This window comes from Hipposideros armiger, unplaced genomic scaffold, assembly GCF_001890085.2.
Source record: "Hipposideros armiger isolate ML-2016 unplaced genomic scaffold, ASM189008v1 scaffold_44, whole genome shotgun sequence".
Classification (NCBI taxonomy): Eukaryota; Metazoa; Chordata; class Mammalia; order Chiroptera; family Hipposideridae; genus Hipposideros; species Hipposideros armiger.
Window position 1 is genome coordinate 185,691 of NW_017731394.1, and position 20,020 is coordinate 205,710.

Consider the following 20,020-nt stretch of genomic DNA (forward strand, 5'->3'; position numbering starts at 1 on the left):
TTTTTTGTGCTGAATTGATAAATTATTCCTCACAGATTTGTGGGTGATTCTGATGACAAGTAAAGTTTCTATTAATAAGAAGAACATGATGAATCATTCATTCATTCTGTAAAGCCTCCTGAGTTAATAGCTAAACAAGCACATTAAGGGTTAAAATAAAAAAATGTGCAAATGAAAGTATACAGTGCTTATTTCTAATATATTTTACTAAATAATTCTGCATGACATATTTTTCATTTATATCTGAAAGCTGTCTTAACATCTTTTGCATTCTTTTAAGTTTTAAAAAATAAGTCAGATAGTTTAGTGAATTATTTTTGAAGGGCCATTTCTAAAGTTAAGTACCTGGAGGTTTACCCTTTTAAGCCAAAACGAGTATATATGTTGCTAAGCATCCAAGCCCACACAAAACTATATACTAGAGAAACAATCCTATAAGTAAGATTTATCTAATTTGTTCAGACCTGGATTTGCCTTCTTCCCCTGTGTTGAGGGATCAATGATGGTGATTTTTAAATATGGACCGAGTCAGGCAGAGAGATGCACTAAAGAGTCTTCATGTCTTCCTCTGTGGCAAATGACCCCTAGTTTAGTCAGAAACTGCATTAAGCTTTACAAAAGCCACCAGTGCCCTTGTCAGAAAAAATTAGCAAGTGTTTCTACTGACAAGAGGCCAAAGCTCAAGGTTTACCTAGCACTGCTGCAAAGCTTATAGCAGCTAGATAAAGGTCCAACATGCCACAGAAATGAGTGTCTTGGAGTGGCATAGGGGTTAATGTTTGATCCTAGAGTGTGCTCTAAAATGTAGTGTTCTTCAATGGTTTGTTCAAGTCATTAATAAGGTACAAAATGAAATACTTTTCATTAGTGCTTCACTGGTTATCAGTAACCCATAAGCCTTGTTTTCCTGGCTGCTTACTGGTGCATTTAATAAAATAAAGATCACTCAGTGGTGCCGTGGGCAGCATGCAAGGTGATAGCCATATTTGCTTACTGTAAATACAAGAGAAAATCACACACAAACCGGCTGTAGTTTTGACAAGTATTAAGATCCCTCTTTACATCTGTACTTCTGTACCGAAGTGCAATTAGTTTTCCTCGCACAAGGATTTCTGTTTATCTTATTCTGCTTGATTACTTGAGTATAATCACACCATTTGCTTCATTGCTCCTGGTAGTAAGCTCCAGTTTTAAAGGGGAGGATGCTTGTGTGTAAATTTCAGGATTCTGCTCCAAGACTCTTTAATTTATGCATCCTGTGACAGCGTTTTTAATTTTTTCCTTTTAATTTTCTTTCCACAAGGTTTGATTCATATACGGCAGATTCCTCGGCTTAATAACTTGATTTGTGATGTATCAGACGTCAAAGACTTAGCTTTTAAATTAAAAAGGAAGCTATTCACCATTGAGGTAAGAGAGAATTTTTATATTTTACTTTAGTCTTGATGTAAATAGTTTCTCTTTATATATATATATATATTTTTTTTTTTTTTTTACTTCACTGAAATTCTTAGATGTTTCATGCTAAATATTTTTAAGTTCTTTTGGTATAACAAGACAATTGTTTTAGACTATCCTATTTTTTTCTTTTAATGGCATATTATTAGAGTATAGCAAAAATGATTTTATTTTAAATGTCTATTAAAAGTAAGCTCCAAACTTACATGATGAGTATGACTTGCATTTTTCCAAGGCTTTCAAAGGCATATTTAATTAAATGTTAATGAGCTGTGCTTATTTGTGTGTGGAATGTGAATGCTACCCACAATTGTGTATGGCTAAGAAAAGAGGATCCTTATCTACATTCTAAAAGCAGGTTTTTGTACTAGTAGTGAAATCACCTTTCTGCTTTCCGTGCAGAATAAAACAAAGTACTATAATTTACATCAATGGCTTTAAGTAAATTTTCTACACAACTTAAACTTTTTTAGTGACCTTTACGCAAGCAATAGTGACAGAAAGTGGTAATACAAAAGATTTATTTCAACTTAATCTTGCTAAAGAGCAAATGAACATAGCACTATTAAGCAATTAAGGTTGATGTATTTATTAACGAAATAAATGCTCGGAGAGAGATGGCTTTTGGGTGATGTGATAGTTATCAGTATAGTCAGTGCAATTTTTTTTTAACAAAGACATAAAACAGCCAAGCTGCCTTGACAAACCATTTTGTTTAATCTCTTTTCAAATGAAAAGCTCTTAAGCAGGCCACTTGTCTTAACTGCTTGAAACCATAAAAAGAGAGAATTGCCACCAATAAATTAGCATATTTTTAACTTCATCACCAAATGATGGTCAATGTGGCTTGGCACAGCTTTGGTGTTTGGGACTTCACCCTTAAGTGACCACTTTGGCCCTTCTTTGACCCTCTGCCCTCTTTAGCTGGCCACTTGATAAGGTAACTTAATGGTTCTCTCTCTTTTTCTCTTTCCCCTCACATTTGCAAGTAGCACTAACCTATAAATCATTGTAAGGGCCCTATCCAGTGACAAATTAATGTGCCCTCCTCCTAATTAATGGTCATCAATGTCCTTAATTATCTAATCCTATTGAGAGCAGTTAATAGTTAATCAGGCAGCCAGTTCTTCAAGCAGGTCATCTCTGCAGGAGTGTTAGAAGTTTCTCATCTAGGGATGCTCCCTTCAGAAGCCACTTAAAGCCAAAGGAACGAGACTGTAGAAATACTGAGTCTTGAGCTAATTTGCTTTAGTTCTCAAGAGAAACCATTGCAGTGGTACCCAACTTTGTAATTGTTCAAATACTGTTTGTTTTTCTGACAGAATGTTGAGAAATTTATCATAATATACATAGTTATAAATGTAAATGTAAAGTTATAGTTGTAGTTTCACAAGGAAAGTATGCCTCATTATTTTCTATTATACTTTTAGTAAAAGATGTAAGTTTTTTCTCCATGTAGCACATTTCTCCTAAGATGAGTGTTCTGATAACCAGGTCTAAGGTGTCATATCTATCACCATATAGACTAAGCAACGAGACTCCCTAGTGAAAAAATATTGCACCCATGGAAAAAGTATCTCAGTAGTATGAATTATGTTTATTCATTTTCCCTTTCTTTCTCTCTCTCTCTCTCTCTCACACACACACACACACACACACACACACTGGGTCTTATTTTGGGGATGAGGGGGTAAAAATAAGCGACTTACACATGTCAAGTGGGACCTCTCCTTTAAATAACTTTAGGTTCTGATAGTGACTATATTTTACCATTGGAGCTAATAAAAGATCATTAACCACATAGGTTTCTGTTCCGTTTCATCCCTTCTCTTCTCACTATTCTAAACTAAAAGAACCATTATCATTGGTCATCCTGTGGTTTGGAAGCAATATTTGCAAACAAAAGACAAGTAGATGGTTGGGGGTTTTTTTAAGTTAATATTCAATACAGACAATCAAATCCTTTACTTTTTTGGCTTATAACCTATTAATAAGTTTTTATTTATTTAGAAAAATAGGTAAACATTCTAAATCACTTAGTTATGTCATAAAATTCAACTCGGCAATTAGAAAAATATAAATTAAAGAATCAAGCAAACCTAATAGAAGTACATATAGGTATAATTATAACAGGATAAAATCATGTGGTTCATGTAAGATGACATGCTTAAATATAGCATTGTACATTATAAAATGCATATCCAAACACATAGCAAGTCTTTGGTGATAGTTACAGTAACTAGAAACAAGACAACTTCTTTATTGAGGGAAATATTATCTACCAAGTGGCAATGTTTTAATATGTACAACATAATTTTTTAAGCTACTCTGCTATTAAAATATATATATATATACACACTATACTAGTCTGTAAAGTCTGAGTCTACTATACCAGGCATTGAATCTGCGTCTTACTTTCAGAAGGGAAAGGTAGTTTAGCAGGTAAAGCAGAAAGAACTTTTCTGATTCCATACGAGTAGATTTGTTACAGGTTGAAATTTACTGTCAGCCACATGGTATCAAAAGGCAACATGGTTGGGAACACGGGCCAAAAGAAACAAGCAAACACCCTCACCTCTATTTTTACAGTAATTTTTCTTTGATTTATTAAATCATTGCCCTTTTTATGTGTGAAAACTGAATATTTTTTTACTAATAGCCACCAAGGGCCTCTAACAAGTAGAGTAAATTTAACCAGTCGTCTCTAATTTCTTTGAATGATTTGGAGAAGACAAAAGAGTATTTCTTCCTTCTTGGGATGTGTATTAGTGTTGGCCAGATGCAAGTGGAAGCATTTATGTAATCACAGTAAATTTTTACTAATTCTTTAGTATTCTATAAATTAGCTCGTCTACAAAATCCATAGCAGAATTATATCTACAATGATGACATTAAAATCCTGGCATGCATTCTGAATAAGTAAAAGAGAAAATTTCAATTTTCAGTTGATTCAGTATGCCTTCAGATGAAAAGGAGTAGCTTTCAATTCTTCAAAAATTGATAATCCTTGTAAACTGTACATGGTAACTCTAGCATATTCGATTATCCATGATCTACTACCTATTCTTTCACCTTACCACATAACTTCCATTCAATCATAGCAGCCACTTATTAAGCCTTTATTGTACACCAGGCACTATACTGGCTTACTTATATTTTCTATATACTGATTAAATATTTTGTAACAAAGTTAACTAATGATGATAATAAACTAAGATATGATAATAAACTCAATATACAGAAACTATGTCTTTCTCATCTTTGTATCTATCCCAGGACTAAGAACAGACATACTTAGTAGGTTAAAACTCTTTGCTGAAATATATGTAGTATAGATAAATTATGGAGTTTTTGAAGTACTCCAAATAATACAGTTATAAGTATTATGTAAGCTCCAATGGTCAAGTGACCTATTCTCAGTTAATTTCTGAAAGATGTGTAACTTGGGCACGGAGGTTGACTTCCAAGCTGAAATAACTGCTTAGACTTGCATTTTTTTTTAATTTCTGTAATTTTTGCTTCTCTAATGTTGAGATTATAATTAACCAGCTTTTTCTTTATATTAGTAATTATGATGCAATTATAATACATACTAAACAAGATTTGGTAGGATTGAAAAGGTTGCTGCATTTAATTGGATTACATCATAAGAGCAGCATTTTACTTGAATGTAACTCTATTTTGCTATTTTGATTTTCTGTTGTTCAGCTTGGTCATATTTTAATTCATTCTGATAATCAAATTTTCTAATATAAATGATAATAGCATATTATTACATTAGTTACAACCTCTGTTAAGGTTAAAGCAGGGTTTCTGCTTTGGTGATGGGACAGTTTTCCAAATATAGGATTCAGTGTTTCTACATTCAAGTCAGAAAGTATGGTTACTGGATTACACTGAAATAGTATACAAAAGACATACACTGTTCACTGCAGATTTTCAATATAAATAATACTTATGTAGGCTTTAACTGGTCCAAAAATAGTAATTATCATAAATAATGTATCTAGGTGGGTCTTTTATACTAAATAAATATTAAAGAGTTCAGAAAATCAAAGTAAATCAAGTTTACTTAAGGTTTTCTTGTCATACTTTGCCTATTATTCAGAATATAGGACCTCGGTACCTCTCTAATCACCAAGAACTTTTCTCAGAGAATAATAGATCAACTAGTATTTATTAAGTAACTATTATTTTTGATGCACTTACTTAGTAGATTCATCCTTAAGTATTAAGAACAGAATAGTATATGCCATTAATATAAGTTAGCTTTATATTAATACTATAATATACTTGATATGATACAGTAGAATTGCTTGAAATTTTTACATATTGGAAAAGCAAAAACTTATAAACTACAAGGGTGTCAGTCACTGTGACAATATGGGACAGTCTAGAGTATTGCATATCTCTGATCCTAGGTTTCCTTACTTCCCTACAGTTTTTATCAACAGCCTTTTCAGTTTTAAATGGGGTATAGAAAGGTGACTAGATATTTGCTATATCTAGAGGTAAAGAGGAGGGATAGTTAACTTACTGTCAATTCACAATTATGTCACTAAAATAAAATAATGAAAACATAAATGTCTTGCTCAGGATCATTATTAAGTTGTAGCATCATGGACCATATAGCCCAATATACCTTTTCTGGTAATGATGCCCTCCACAAATATTGGTTGACATTTCAATTCCCAAATATACTGCCATAGCAAAAGAAAATCAAAGTAAAACATAGTCATCTATATGTGGATGAAATTATTTGTCAAAAGTAAACCCAAATTGGGGCCGGCCGAGTGGTGCGATGGTTGAGAACTCGCTTGGGATGCCAGAGGGCCCCAGTTCAGATCCCACATATGAGGGCCAGTGACACTGCCCTCTACAGCTAAGATGCTGAACAACAGCTCAACCTGGAGCTGGGCTGCCATGAGTCGCCGGCGACGGCGTAGGCTGCAGCCCCTGTGGCAGTGGATTGCCATGGGCTACCGTATGTAGCCAGCAGCCAGCGTGAGCGGCCAGCAGCCGCAGTGAGCGGCCGTCCAGAAGCCGGCGACTGATCTGCCTCGCCAGAGAAGAGCGCGATGATGGTGCCAACTTGGGCCAGTGAAGGGACATCCTCCACAACTAGATTGAAGAACAAAACGACAGCAACTTGTCTGTTCCCCTTGCCCCAATTCCCCAGCACTGTTCCTATCCCCCTAATTCCCCAATAAAAATCTTTAAAAAAAAAAAAAAAGTAAACCCAAATTAATATTCTTTACCATTGGAAATGTCATTTTCTATGTATTTATATTTAATGTAGTCATTATATTACCATCTCCGTATTTATACTTTAATTCCAAAGTGATATAGAGCTACAGTAATGTCATGTAGGTTGCACAGAATCTCTAGAAGTTGGTTTAATACTATGCTCTATATGTTTCACGTGTCATAGTGAGCCTATCAAAAAAGTGCATTCCACCTTGAGGGAACATGGTTTTGAGACTCTGTCTAATCCTATTTCTTCCCACTTTGGAATCTTAATTGGAAGAGATAAGGGGAAAAAAACATCATTTAACTAAATTATTGTCTTGAATCTGTAGCAGAAGGTATAATCCGCAATTGGGCCAATTAGTGAACCCCATAGTTAGCTATGCTGCAGCGAACAATTTGATTAGATCTGACACCATCCTAGTTCCCACTGTTGTTTTGCCAGGTATGATGGTCAGACTTCAAAGAGCTTGAGGCATCAGCAGGGCAAGGTTTGGGGGCCAGCTTAGGTCCGGTTGTTAATCTCTCTGCTAAAAACACTGCAGCTCTCACACAAAACAGGCTTACACGGCACAATCATGCGGTATTAAAGTTAGGGTTGAGTCATGCCAATTTGCCTTTGAGTTTTTGATGATTGACCAAAGATGGCTACATGACTAGACACATGCTAAAAATATACTGATTAGGTAAGTTCCCAAAATATTTGAAGTATTTTTTTTTTAGCTTCCTATATCAATGTTGTGAAAGCTTATTCCCCTTGATCACACTTCCAAAGTAATAATACTGTATCAGGGGAAAATGCGTGTGTCTTACTGGCAGCAGGAACTCCAAACTTTTCACTTACCACTTCATAAAAATTTGTCTTTACATTAATAATTCCTAAAGGAGAATGTAAAAGGAAATTGTTTCTAAGTGGAAAGCATTTTAAAAATCTATTAAGCACGTCGAAAGAAAAAAAAAACATTTTTCCCTGAGTCATTTATGTTCACGGACAATTTTTCTGAAATTTCTTTATAATTATTTTCCACTTAAATGTTGAGTTAAGTGCCCTTCCAGGATGTGATTGCATAAGTGTTCTTTTCTCTGCATTCTGATTTGTTGGAGTATTGCAGTAATAGTGACATGTTTCCATTCTGAGAACAGCCTAAGGCTGCTGTGGTGTTATTCCGAATGATTGAAGCTGCCATCTTGCTGACTTTCCCTTAGGCAGCCGAAGGCCTGTTTGCTCTTGTGTTCATTTCACATGCTTCCTGTGAATTTGGCCGGCAGAACATCATTGCTTCATTTGGCAAGGAAGAGTAAATTCCTGATTGGCTATTATATACCTCAAAGTTTCTGTATGGTCACCAACACCAAAGATATTAAACTTATAATTCATTACCTCAAATGAATCCTATTTCTTTGGAAAATATTTTTAAATATCTTATGACATTTTGGCTGTGAATAATTTTTATATAAAAATGGTCATTTTATAAATTGAACTTAATGTCTAATATTTCCTATCGCACTAATTTTTACACTACATTTTACTTGGGGAACTTAAGGAAAGCATATATTTGAATAGCAAGATGGCTGCACAAAGCAAAGGGCAAATATTTAGAATCTTTCAAAATAGTCTTCAGTCTGTGAGTCTCTCAGAAAGATCCTGTGATACCTGTAATGCAGTAATCTCACCTTTGAGACCAGGATGATACAGATTCATCATCTAAGAATGCAAAGAGAAAAAGGCCTCTTCTCCTCCTCCTAAAATTTTTCAGATACAAACATTTCTGTATGTCCTATGGTGTGGCTCCAGGAAAATTATATTGCAGTACTCCAAGGATTTTTTAAAAGCCTTTGTAGAGCTGCTATAGCAGAGTTCTCCCAGTTTACATGATATTCCCTGAAACATTTCCTTCCACATGTATTACTTATGGTACCTAAGGAAGATAGAAAAGGAGAAAACAAAAAATAATGACAAATCTTGGCCGTCTCATTTCATTGCTAGAAGGTGAGACCATGTATTTTACTAGATATTCTCCAAGGTACCTGGAAGAGTAATAAATATAATATAGCGCTTAGTAAATATGGTATCCATACTTGTGATATGTGATATTATATACGTGATTGATATGGGTAGTTTGGGGGATACTTTTGTACCTAGAGCATCTATACTTCTTCCTCAAATGTCTTTGCACAGCAGATATCCAGAATGTTCATCCCTGTGAACCTTTCATGGCTTTTTCTCATCACTGGATTCTAGGTATAAATATTGGGTTGTCGGAAAAGTCATGACACATTTTTGCAACGAAAAACATAGAAAAATTACGTCATGACTTTTCCGACAACCCAATACCTCAATCGCTTTCTTAGAGATATCTTCCCTGACTAGCCAGCCCATCTGAAGTATTCGCTCTGTTACCTGCTATCATGTACTCTTATTTTAATTCTCAGTATAACACTTAGGTATTACTACAGTTCTTTAGCAGTTAATTTGTTTGTTTATTTTCCCAGCTTCACTCATCCTTACCTGTTGTAGCCTTCATGAGAGTAGGGACATAATGTGTCTTGTTCGCAGCTAAATCCTGAGCACATATTGTAGGTCTTCCGTAAATATTTAATTTATTAAAGTACTATTTTTAAAGTAACTCATGTCTACCATAAGGGTATTTAAAAACATATATTATATTGGATATCTCATTTGTTCTAGGCATTGTGTTGGATGCTCTCACATACACTGTCATATTGAATTCTCATTTGACCCTCACGGAAACCCTTGCCATAGTCATTATTACACACATTTTAATGTAAGGAAATATAAGGAGTTATATAACCCTCCCAAAGTCATAGAGCTGTGGTTAGTGCCAGGATTAAATCCAGATGCAACTCTATATGCAGAATTACACTGGAAAGTTAATATGTTCAGGAGCTCTGTTAATTATTATTAATAAGAAAAAAATAAAAAGTTTTTCAAGTGTTTAACTGGGACCTGGAACTACTGCACTGCTTTATAGCCATTACCTCATAGATCTATCTCATAACTACGTTATACCATTATTATTTACATTTTACGAATGAGGAAACTTGAAGTTCAGAGAGATCAAACAACTTAACTAACCCAAAGTCAGAGTTACTGACAGAAGTGATACTTAAATTCAAGTCTATTTTATTCCAAAACCTGTGCTTTTTAACCACTAACTACTCACCATACCCCAAGGTGTACTGCCATCTCATCTCCAATACACAAGCCAGAAGGCCTCTGCCTGATGGATAGAAAAACAAACCTCAAAAAATATGTGTGTGTGTATATGTATGCACATGTATATATATACACATATTTATATATAATCATTTAACATTCAAGTTAAAAATTCTTCTGTTCCTAGCAAGCATTTCTACACTATTTTTATAAAAAACATTATAAAATTCAAATTGAATTAATCATAGCTTCTCCCTTATCCAACATTTTGCTGTTTTATATATATATATGTGTTTATATATAGAGGGTGCCAAAAATATGTATATACATTTTAAGAAAGGAAAAAATTGTATTAAAATTGTAATTCTCAATATATACCAATAACAAAAGATGAATACAAGTCACGTTTGACTTCTACAATTACAAGAGATGCTCAAAGTGGTTACCATCAGCGTCCAGATACTTCTGATTACGGCAAACTACTGCTTGAGCAACGTTGACCACAGTGTCCACTTGTACACATTTTTTTGGCACCCCTCCTGTATATGAATATGTTAGTGTGGCAAGATTGTGCTTTCCTTTTTTTTTTTTACTTATTTTTAGTATATGATAGATATTTTTATTTAAATTAATTTGCAAAAAATATAAAGCCATTCCCGGAAACACTATCCACTTCTGTAGGATTCCTAGATCTTTGCTATACGTATAAGGTGGGGCAAGTATTCTATACAAAGAAGGGTAGTTTCCTTGTTCCAATCACTATTGTGATATGGTTCAAAAATATCCCAAATTTAATTACGCTATCTTATTATTGTATTCATATAAGTTCTACATTCAGGTACTTTTGCAAATATTTGTTCATAGACATTTGCTATGTTTCTACATCATTATATTTTTCTGAACTTCACATATATCATCTTTGGAGCATCAAAAATTATCTTGTGAAATAATTAAGATGTATACAACTTATAATAAGAGTCTACCAAATTCAATTATTCAAATTTCTAATTTTGCCTCCCCTTTTATAATAACTAGTTCTAATGAAGGTTTAATCCATTCATCTTAAAACCTGTTTTTTATCTGTTGCTAATGTGTTATTTATTGGAAGTTCTTTGAATACTATCAGTAAGCAAAATTAAGCAGTAAATCTTATAGATGCAAAATGTTTTCCTTTTTTATTGACTAATACTACTAAAAAAGTTTTCAACAGTTTAGTAATAAGAAAAAATTCTGTTCCTCATTAAGAAAATATGAGATTAAATATAGACTATTAGTTTTTAAAAGGTAGGGTTTGGGGGTTCTCATAAATCATTAAGAGAAACTGAGGTATAAGTATAATGGAAAATCCTTTATCCATAAAACTAGTAAAGCAGTTCTCTTATTTAAGTAGAAATTAAAATTTTGTCTAAGTTATTACTGTCATAACTCCCTGCCACAGTGGACATCCCATAGAGTAGCCAGTTCAGGTTCTTTGTATCTGGTACAGTGAAGTTCACTGAGCTGTTCTGTCAGGTGCTATCAAGTCAGCCCACCATTGTTGTAAAGAGTCAAAGTAAATCATTTTGACATGAGCCTTTCAGAAATAAAATACCCAATATGAATGGTTTAATGAAATTGAATATTTGGTTTCAGTATTTTGTAAGACTGACTAAATATATTGCAGTTATTCAGAAATTTTTGAGTTAATCACTTGAAATATCTGACTGTATATCTGAGTACTTCATTGAAAATTTGTTTTATATATCATTACTTAATATAAACAATACTTGGATTGTATTGGGGTATTTGGGTATGTTTTGTTATGTATATGATTCTTCACTAAACATTTTAAAGTAGTAGAAGTTCCAACTATATAGTTAATTTAGTAAGAAGAGAGAAGTGTCTTCTACTGAAATTAAATTTTTCTGTTATAAAATGAACTAGTATCAAGTTTGAAATAACTATTTTTGTTTCCAAAGGCAATTATTAAAAACAAAGTTGTATTTGATTATACTTTAAAAATTTAATGAATTTTTATGCATGTTCTAAACATTTAATTATTACATGATTGGAAAAACAGCTTATCATTCTGACCAATAGCTATTCAAAATGTATTATTATTACTATAGTGTAAACTTAGTTGCATTTACATATTTTGATATGGGGGGAATTAATCGTTCTGCTCAATTACCTAAGAAATATTTTACCAACTTATAGTGTAGTTATGATATAGCCCTGAAAAACCTTGTAACAAAAAGCCTCTTGTGCAATGAAAGGTCACTTGTACATATTGTAATAGGCTGTTCATTTATAAGATCTTTGTTAAGGGTCAGTGCAATAGCATGAAATGGATTGCCTTTGTTGAGCCTGTAAATAAATGGGTCAACTCATCTTGTATTCAGTGGGCAAAGGGAAAAGCTAACATAATACTTAGTTTATTAATATTTTTACAAACAAATTGCTAAAATGTTGAGCAAAACCAAGTGCACTAGTGCTATATTCTTGACATAAATAACTATAGAAAATTATTAGACTATATAACTATAGTTTCTAAGGAAAATTGTTTATACACACACGTATTTGTTTGTTTAAATATATGGTCACATCCAGCTATAGAAAAACAGCGCAGTGATAGTGTTCAAATGTCCTTCATCATAAAATTAGCATGTTTCAAAATGGCTGAGATGTGTATACTCCATTTTTTCTGTATGGAAGTTCAAAACTTGTCAGGGATAGGTATGAAAATGGAATCAAACTAGATAGTAATTTATTTTAGTTATCTTTCATAGCCTTTCCAGTGCTCTTAGAGAAAAAAAATGATGGTGCAGAAAAGTATTAGTAATGAATTCAGTCACCTGATTTTTTCAATAAATTAAGACTTTAGGGATAAAATATCGTAAAATGGAAAGAAAATATTTTCTACTTTATAATAATTGTAATACATTCAGATTTTACATGTTATATATATTTATGAGGCATAAGTCATTTTATAATCTCAGAATAAAATAAAATTGGTAGAAATATATTAATGAAATAAATTTATCCAGCACTTTCTAGATTGTTCTCTCCAAATTTGGCCATTCAGACACAACTACAGCCCTCTAATTTTCTGTTTGATTGCTGTGTACTATCAAAAATTGAAAAAAATTTAAATTGTAGTCAAGGCCAATCCAAATTTTCTTGGTGAAACAAAAATAATTTAATGATGGGTTTAAATCAAGAATCAAATGAATAATGATATATCACCCTTTAAAAAACAATAGAACAGATTGGTCTATAAAAATACTAAGATCAATCATTAAGCCCAATCATGAGGTAAGTAGCCAAGGAAAACCCTGATTCAAATAATTTCTGCTTGTTTTTTAGCTCTTGAATATCCACTCTGCACTGTTTTGTTTTTGCTGCCACACTTAACACAGAGAAAACATAATGTGTAAGCCTCTTTTATAAACTTTCCAAACGAAGCTTTGGAAAAATGTGGTTCATTTAGGTGCATAAATGCTTTAAACTTTTGTCTGTTTTACTCGTCATTGTATCCCATTTCCTACTTCAGTGCTTGATCATGTAGGTGCTCAAAAAATATTAAATGAATACATGAACGAATGAACATCCTCTTGTCAGTACTCAAAACATTAGAGAGTGTGACCATAAAAATCTCACTATTTCAGATTATACAGAATAATAGTCTGATAACGCTAATACAGTTTCCATAGATGGTTAATATAATTCCAAGGTTTTGCATAAGTAAAGTAACCTTCGAAAAATATTGGCTAATAATATAATGATTCATTATTGCTAAAATAATGTCGAACTGTACTCCTCAAAAATACCAGATAGGAGAGGTGACCAGTTAACTTGGTTAGAGTGTGGTGCTAATAACACCAAGGTTGCCAGTTCGATCCCCGCATGGTCCACTGTGAGCTGCGCCCTCCTTAAAAGAGTCAACTATGCCATTGTAGCATGAAAGCAATGTGTAACCAGTGACCATGGCTGTTCCCCAATAAAATTTAAAAAAAAAATACCAGATAGGAATGAGGACAGATGTAATTTTTAGATTAAAAAAAGCGATTAGTATTCTATTTGAATCGTGGTTTCCTTTTTGTCATTTTATTTCCACTTGAAAATTATTTCAAATGTTTCATCTTAAAGGATTTTGTAATAGGTTTCCCAAATTTGTAAAAGTCCCCCAGAGCTAATAGGAGCCAGTCCTGATTCCTGGGTTTAAAGTACTTACACCTTTCCTTTGATCCAGTAATTGCCTGTTGATATGCCTGGTCTTTTGTGGCCAGTAGAGCTGATTTTATTGCCTATATGTTTTCCTGGCTTTAAACAGGCAAATATAAAAGATTTATGAGACTTATGGGTTAGGGATGAAATAATTATGTACAATGAAATTTGAATACAACATTTTAAATATCCTATAGTTCAAATTTAAATGCATATTAGCAGGAAAGCAACTAATATCACTTCCATAATAACAGAACCTAGAGCTGTCATTATTGAAGAATCATCCCGTTGATCAATCTGTGCACATGGAGCTGACAAGTCCCAATCGAGTTCTTTAGTTTGGCTTCTTAAGACTTTCCTCCTGAGAAACCATTCTAGTCCAGATAGAAATTTAAGGACAATTACATTTAGAAGAAAAGTTTTACAGTACATAATTTATAACTGAATGCATTCCTTCACATCCTATTGACGTAATGTGTAATTCAGTCAAGAAACAGAAAGAGTACATGTAAAGATATTTTGGAAATTGATTTACTCTTCATGGTGCCATATGGGCCATTTCTTTGTTTTAGTGTACAATTATTATAGCATTCCCATTATTTTATTAAAGGTTCTTATATATTAAATCAACTATGCCGCTGCTTTAAAGCATGAGATTAGCAAACTATGGCCTGTGGGCCAGATCCAGCCCCACTGTGTTTGTTTAAATAAACTTTTATTGGAACCCACCCAGGTGTGTTCGTTTCTGGATTGTTCATGGCTGCTTTCACACTGCATCACTAAGTTGAGATCTTATGGCACACAAGATCAAAAATATCTACTATCTGGTCATTTACAGAGAAAGTTTGTTGTAAAGAACTACTTTAGAAGGCTATATACTTTAAAGAAAAATTACTGAGAAAATTGTCAATTAGAGGATATGGTTTGTAATCTTAAAATTAGTCTTTGAGTAATAATGAATTCACACAACCATTTTATGTGTAGTTTGCACTTGTAGAATTAATGCAGATGTGTCTTTTTGAGAAAATACCTGGATTCTTAAAAGGTTAAAAGAAAGGGGCTTAAAGTGCTTCAAAGCCAGCTTCTTACTGTATGCACTTATTTTCCCACCTGCCTCTCTGTCATCATGTGGAACCCACTTCCTTTGAGGTACCCCATTTCAATCTCTGCTAATGACAGTTACTAGAAAATTATTTCAGATGTTTAAAGCAGCTTCCCACCTATTAGTACTAATTCTGCTTTCTGAAGCCCCACACAGATTGCTGTTTTCTATATAATATCACTGGATTTGTAATAAATACCTAATATAGGAGGAGCAATTATAATTTATGTGTATATATATTCTTGATTTTCCTTAGTTTATATTTCTTTTATAAAACATTATAAATTAAACTAACCAATTAATGGTATTTATTGTACTTAGAATCTTAAGCATGCAGCTTATAAAATTTTTACAACATCCTTTAAAGGAATCCTTTTTCTTTTTTTTGTAAAATAAAACATTAATTAGTAATATTAAAGTAATAGTCTTGAATTCTGAAGTAGAAAGGCTTTATGAATTATAGATTTGTACATCTAAATATCAAAATTCAGTGTTTTTCTTTGTAGCATGTTTGAATTCACAAATGAACTTCAGATGTTTAAAAGTAACAAAATCAACATTAAATGTGATTTTTCAAGTTTATTGTCTCATTAAGATTATTTTACACACAGTAAGTGAATCAAAATGTAGCACTAAACTTTTGATGACTAAATAATAAGAGTCGTAAGGATGTATTTCTAGCAAATGTTAATTTTAGCAGCAGAATTATACCAAAAAAGATTAGCTATTTATTATGCACACTACCTAGTATATGTAATTAATAGTCAAATTAAAACAGTAAGTTTTAAAAGACAAAAAAGAAAAAAAGAGAGAAAGAAAAATAAATTAATTAAAAAACAAAAAAACAGTAAGTTTAAGGACACTGGATCAAGAAGTCTTGTTAATTTTTATTTTTTATTTTTTATTAATAAAAACTAGGAATTTCTTAAGCAAGGAAATGAGATCATATTGAACCTTAAACCATAACTATGTTATTAAAAGTAAATTGGGGGCTGATAAGGTTATTTTTAAGCCGTAAGAGACTTGAGTTGGAATCTTTTGGCATTTTAATTAGGACATTTAAACATGTGAGGACAATTTTACTCAAAATTGCTTTTATTTATTTAAGTGAATGCATATTATCATTTTTTAAATAATTATATAAAGATTAGTTTCCTTGGCATTTGAAAATTGTTTTAAAATTAGATAAAACAAAACTCCATTTTAGAGGTGTTTATAATGTAAAATAGAAAATTGCATGAAACCTTACAAAAAGGACTCAACTTCATGTTTTCAGCCTAATAAAAATGTTGTAAAAATACTTGTAAGCTTGAAAATCACACTAGCTATTCTTGTTTCAAATTCTGTTTAATATATTGTTCTGTATGATTTTATAATAAACAGATTACTCCTTGAACAGGAATTAAGAATAAAGCTGCCAGGAAGGGGTTTTGTTGTCACAGTAGTTCCCGCCTCATGTTTTGTAAGAGATTTCATGGTCCCATTGTAAAGAGTAGATGATTTAAAACGTGTTCCCAAGATAAACTTTCCCATTGTCATTAATGAGGATGGATAATACTGAGTGACAAGTGCATTAGGAATGACACAGAAAGAGCTGTTAGATTTGTCAGAGTATATCACTTCAGGCAGTGACACTTGAGGACATTCTTTTTGTGGATATTTGGTGGGGGGGGGGGGTGGAGGAGGCTCTGATTTAAAGATACCAAAGTTTGTGTTTGTTAATAGAATAATATATTTTACATTTTCCAGTGTTTAGAAAATATTTGGAAGGTTATTTAGATTAAGTTCTTCCACATTTTAACTTTATTCTCTTATTATATTCCATTTTCTTCCTAAGAAAGTCATCACACTGTATAAAATTTAAATGTTAAAATATTTGAACAAAGCTAATTTTTCTCTTTTAAAAAAATCTTGATTTTTGGACTATCCAACTGAAGTGAAGATATTTAAAAATACATAAATTTCTAAAACATATTTTGCTGTCTGATTCCTATATAGAAGGGGACTCTTCTGCATCATCTTGAGAATAAATATGTTGAAATAAGATAATACCTATAATTTATATTGTCTTTGTAAAAATATATTACTTGAGAGAAACACATTTTAAATTTTAATCAGTGACCAATTAATAATAAATGACTTTTCTGTTATTTAAAGTATTTCCAAACTGTAGTATGCCTCTCAATTTCGATTTTGAACATGCAATTGGTCACTTTTTCGTCTTAATTCATCTTTCATGCTGCCAACCAAATTTTGTCTCTGTATACCTTTTTGACACTAATAATAACTGAGTCTGTGTTCATTTGAGTTCAAGATTTCCCAAGCGGCAGTTTGGAGCTAGGATAAACTATCTATTATGATTGCATACCGCTAATCTGTCTCAACCCAACCACCCTATGACTGAAATTATATTTGACAGGTCACCTCTTCTTGATGAGCCTGAGGTGAACATAGCTACAGACCATCCCTGGGAGGACATGGCAACTACTCCATATGCTGGGGAGGGTCCTTTTATTTGTGAAACAAGACTGAAACTGTGCCTGTAAACTGTGCCTGTGGCAGGAGGGAGATGTTTCTCTCTCTCCCCCTCATTTTCATTAAGATTACTTTTATACTACAAAACTGTTTTTATCCAAAAATGTCTGGTAAACATTTTCTGCCATCACAGGTTAGTTTCACTGTGAGGTTAAAAACCATAAAGTCATTTTTAAAAAACATTTATGCTTTCTAAAACACTGTCTTATTTATATGCCACAGTTGTCAAATATCAAAGCTTTCCTGTTAGTATTTTGACTTTTACTAGAAGTTACCAGTTCCTGAAACAGCTCAGCAAATTTTTATATTACAAAAATGTTTCTAAGAAGAGTTTACTTCTCATTTTAACAGAAAAATGTTTTAAAAATAAGTTTCAAATACTTTATTTAAAATTATTTCGAAGTAGATATGAAGAGAATAAATTGAACCGTATAACAGGAAATATTTTAATTTTTTGATAAAGAAACTTGTCATTTCTTATATAAACTTAATCGTAACTTTTGCTATTACTATGTAGAGTCTAGAGAAAAATGGCTACCTAAGAAAATAAGCTTAACTGCCTTATATCCATTTTGTAAAAATACCTTTTCTTTGAAATCAGAAATTATCAAACATTTTGAGATGGTGGACAAGTAGATGTTACAGGACTTATTATTCATACCCTGGACAAAAAGAAATGTGTAGTAATTTTCAAGAATGTTTATGGAGGGTTTAATAGTAAGGCTACTTTTTAACAACCAACATGGAGGACCATGTGAACAGATTAATTTGGAAAAGGAACGCTGAGCTTATTTAAATGAAGGCATTTGGGTATTGAAATGATTTTTCAGAGAACACATATAGAAATTTGTTATAAAATGGAATCTATTTTAGTCTGTCTTGGATTGTTGAAATGTGATTCCACCTAAAGGTGTTCAGATGGCCTAAAAAGTTTTGCCCGTGTACTTCTGTTCATCAGAGCAAGGACTTAATAAGTTTACTCCTAATTGTCCTTTACTTTAAAGGTTATTGTTCCCTGGAACAATTTCTTTTACTAAGGCCAATATTTTCTGTCACCTTATGAATCAGTAGTAATATCACTACTGCATTCTGCACAAAGCTGCTCAAAAGCACCTAATGTCTAATAACCATCAACTTTATTTTGGAAATTTATATAAACTAATTTCCTATTAAGTAAACTAGTAAACTGCTTATATAGGTTGTTTATTCCAAAAGAAGTTAAATGAAAAAGTCTTAATTATACACTGACTCTAGTGGTAGGCAACTTCATTTTGTACTAAATTTTAACTTTGGCAGTGAAATCTGTGATCCATTTATCTTAGTATACCCCGTTACTCCTCCCATCTAATTATATGATCATTAAATGTACTTTTTTATTATACAATGCATCTGCATATTTTTAAAATAAAATTGCTTCCATTTTTTCCCAAGTATCTATTTTCTAATCAGAAGAGTTGATATTATATTGCTTTACAGTAAATATTAAATATTTTTAAATAGTAATTATTGAATAGTTATGATTTGAAAAAGTAATTGCTTCATTTGGAAAGCAGAATTTGTTTATTTTAAATTTGGAAAACAACAGATTAAAATGATGTTTTATTGGGTTGTCGGAAAAGTCATGATGCATTTTTGCAACAAAAAACATAGAAAAATACGTCATGACTTTTCTAACAACCCAATATATAATATTTCAATAACTATGTTTTTGTTTTGAGTTTTAATATAACCTTTTTTTGACACTTTTTAAGATATACTTATATACCTAAGCATGGTATACCATGAATCCCATAAAAAATAATGTGACAAGAAAAGAAAATGGTATTGGCTTTTAGTAAATAAGTTACATAAAATTATCCTGGAAAATACCTTAATACCATCACATAAGACAAAAATTATTGTGCTCTTCAGACTATTTTTAATAAAATGATTGGCATGAATCAGGTCACTTGTTTGTATCAAGAAGGAATAATTCTTTCCCACTAAAACAATATCCTCATCTTTGCTTTTGAAATTGGGATGAAATTTTCTTTGGTGCTGTGTGTGTATGTGTGTGTGTGTGTGTGTGTGTGTGTGTGTGTGTGTGTGTGTGTGTGTGTGTGTAAGAGTCCCATCGGAAAAAAATGTAAAATTCTGTCATATTTTTAATACCCTGACCTAGGATGAAACAGTTTCTTATTTCAGTATAATGTATATACTGGGTCAATTAAAGTTTCAAGGACTAGTTATGTCAGAGTAAGATCATCCATAGACTTTTATTAATTCATTTAGTAAATATTTATGAAGGTACTTTT

At 32.2% G+C, this 20,020-nt stretch overlaps 1 protein-coding gene across 2 annotated transcripts in view; it reads left to right on the forward strand.

Annotated features, from left to right (window-relative positions):
• The window catches only part of ELP4 (elongator acetyltransferase complex subunit 4), a 218,689-nt gene that overhangs the window by 95,943 nt on the left and 102,726 nt on the right, over nucleotides 1–20,020 (forward strand). For both annotated transcript variants that reach the window (XM_019639465.1, XM_019639466.1), the window contains one exon: nucleotides 1,304–1,410. In XM_019639465.1, coding sequence (XP_019495010.1) covers nucleotides 1,304–1,410 — 107 coding nt within the window. The remainder of the gene's footprint in view (nucleotides 1–1,303; nucleotides 1,411–20,020) is intronic.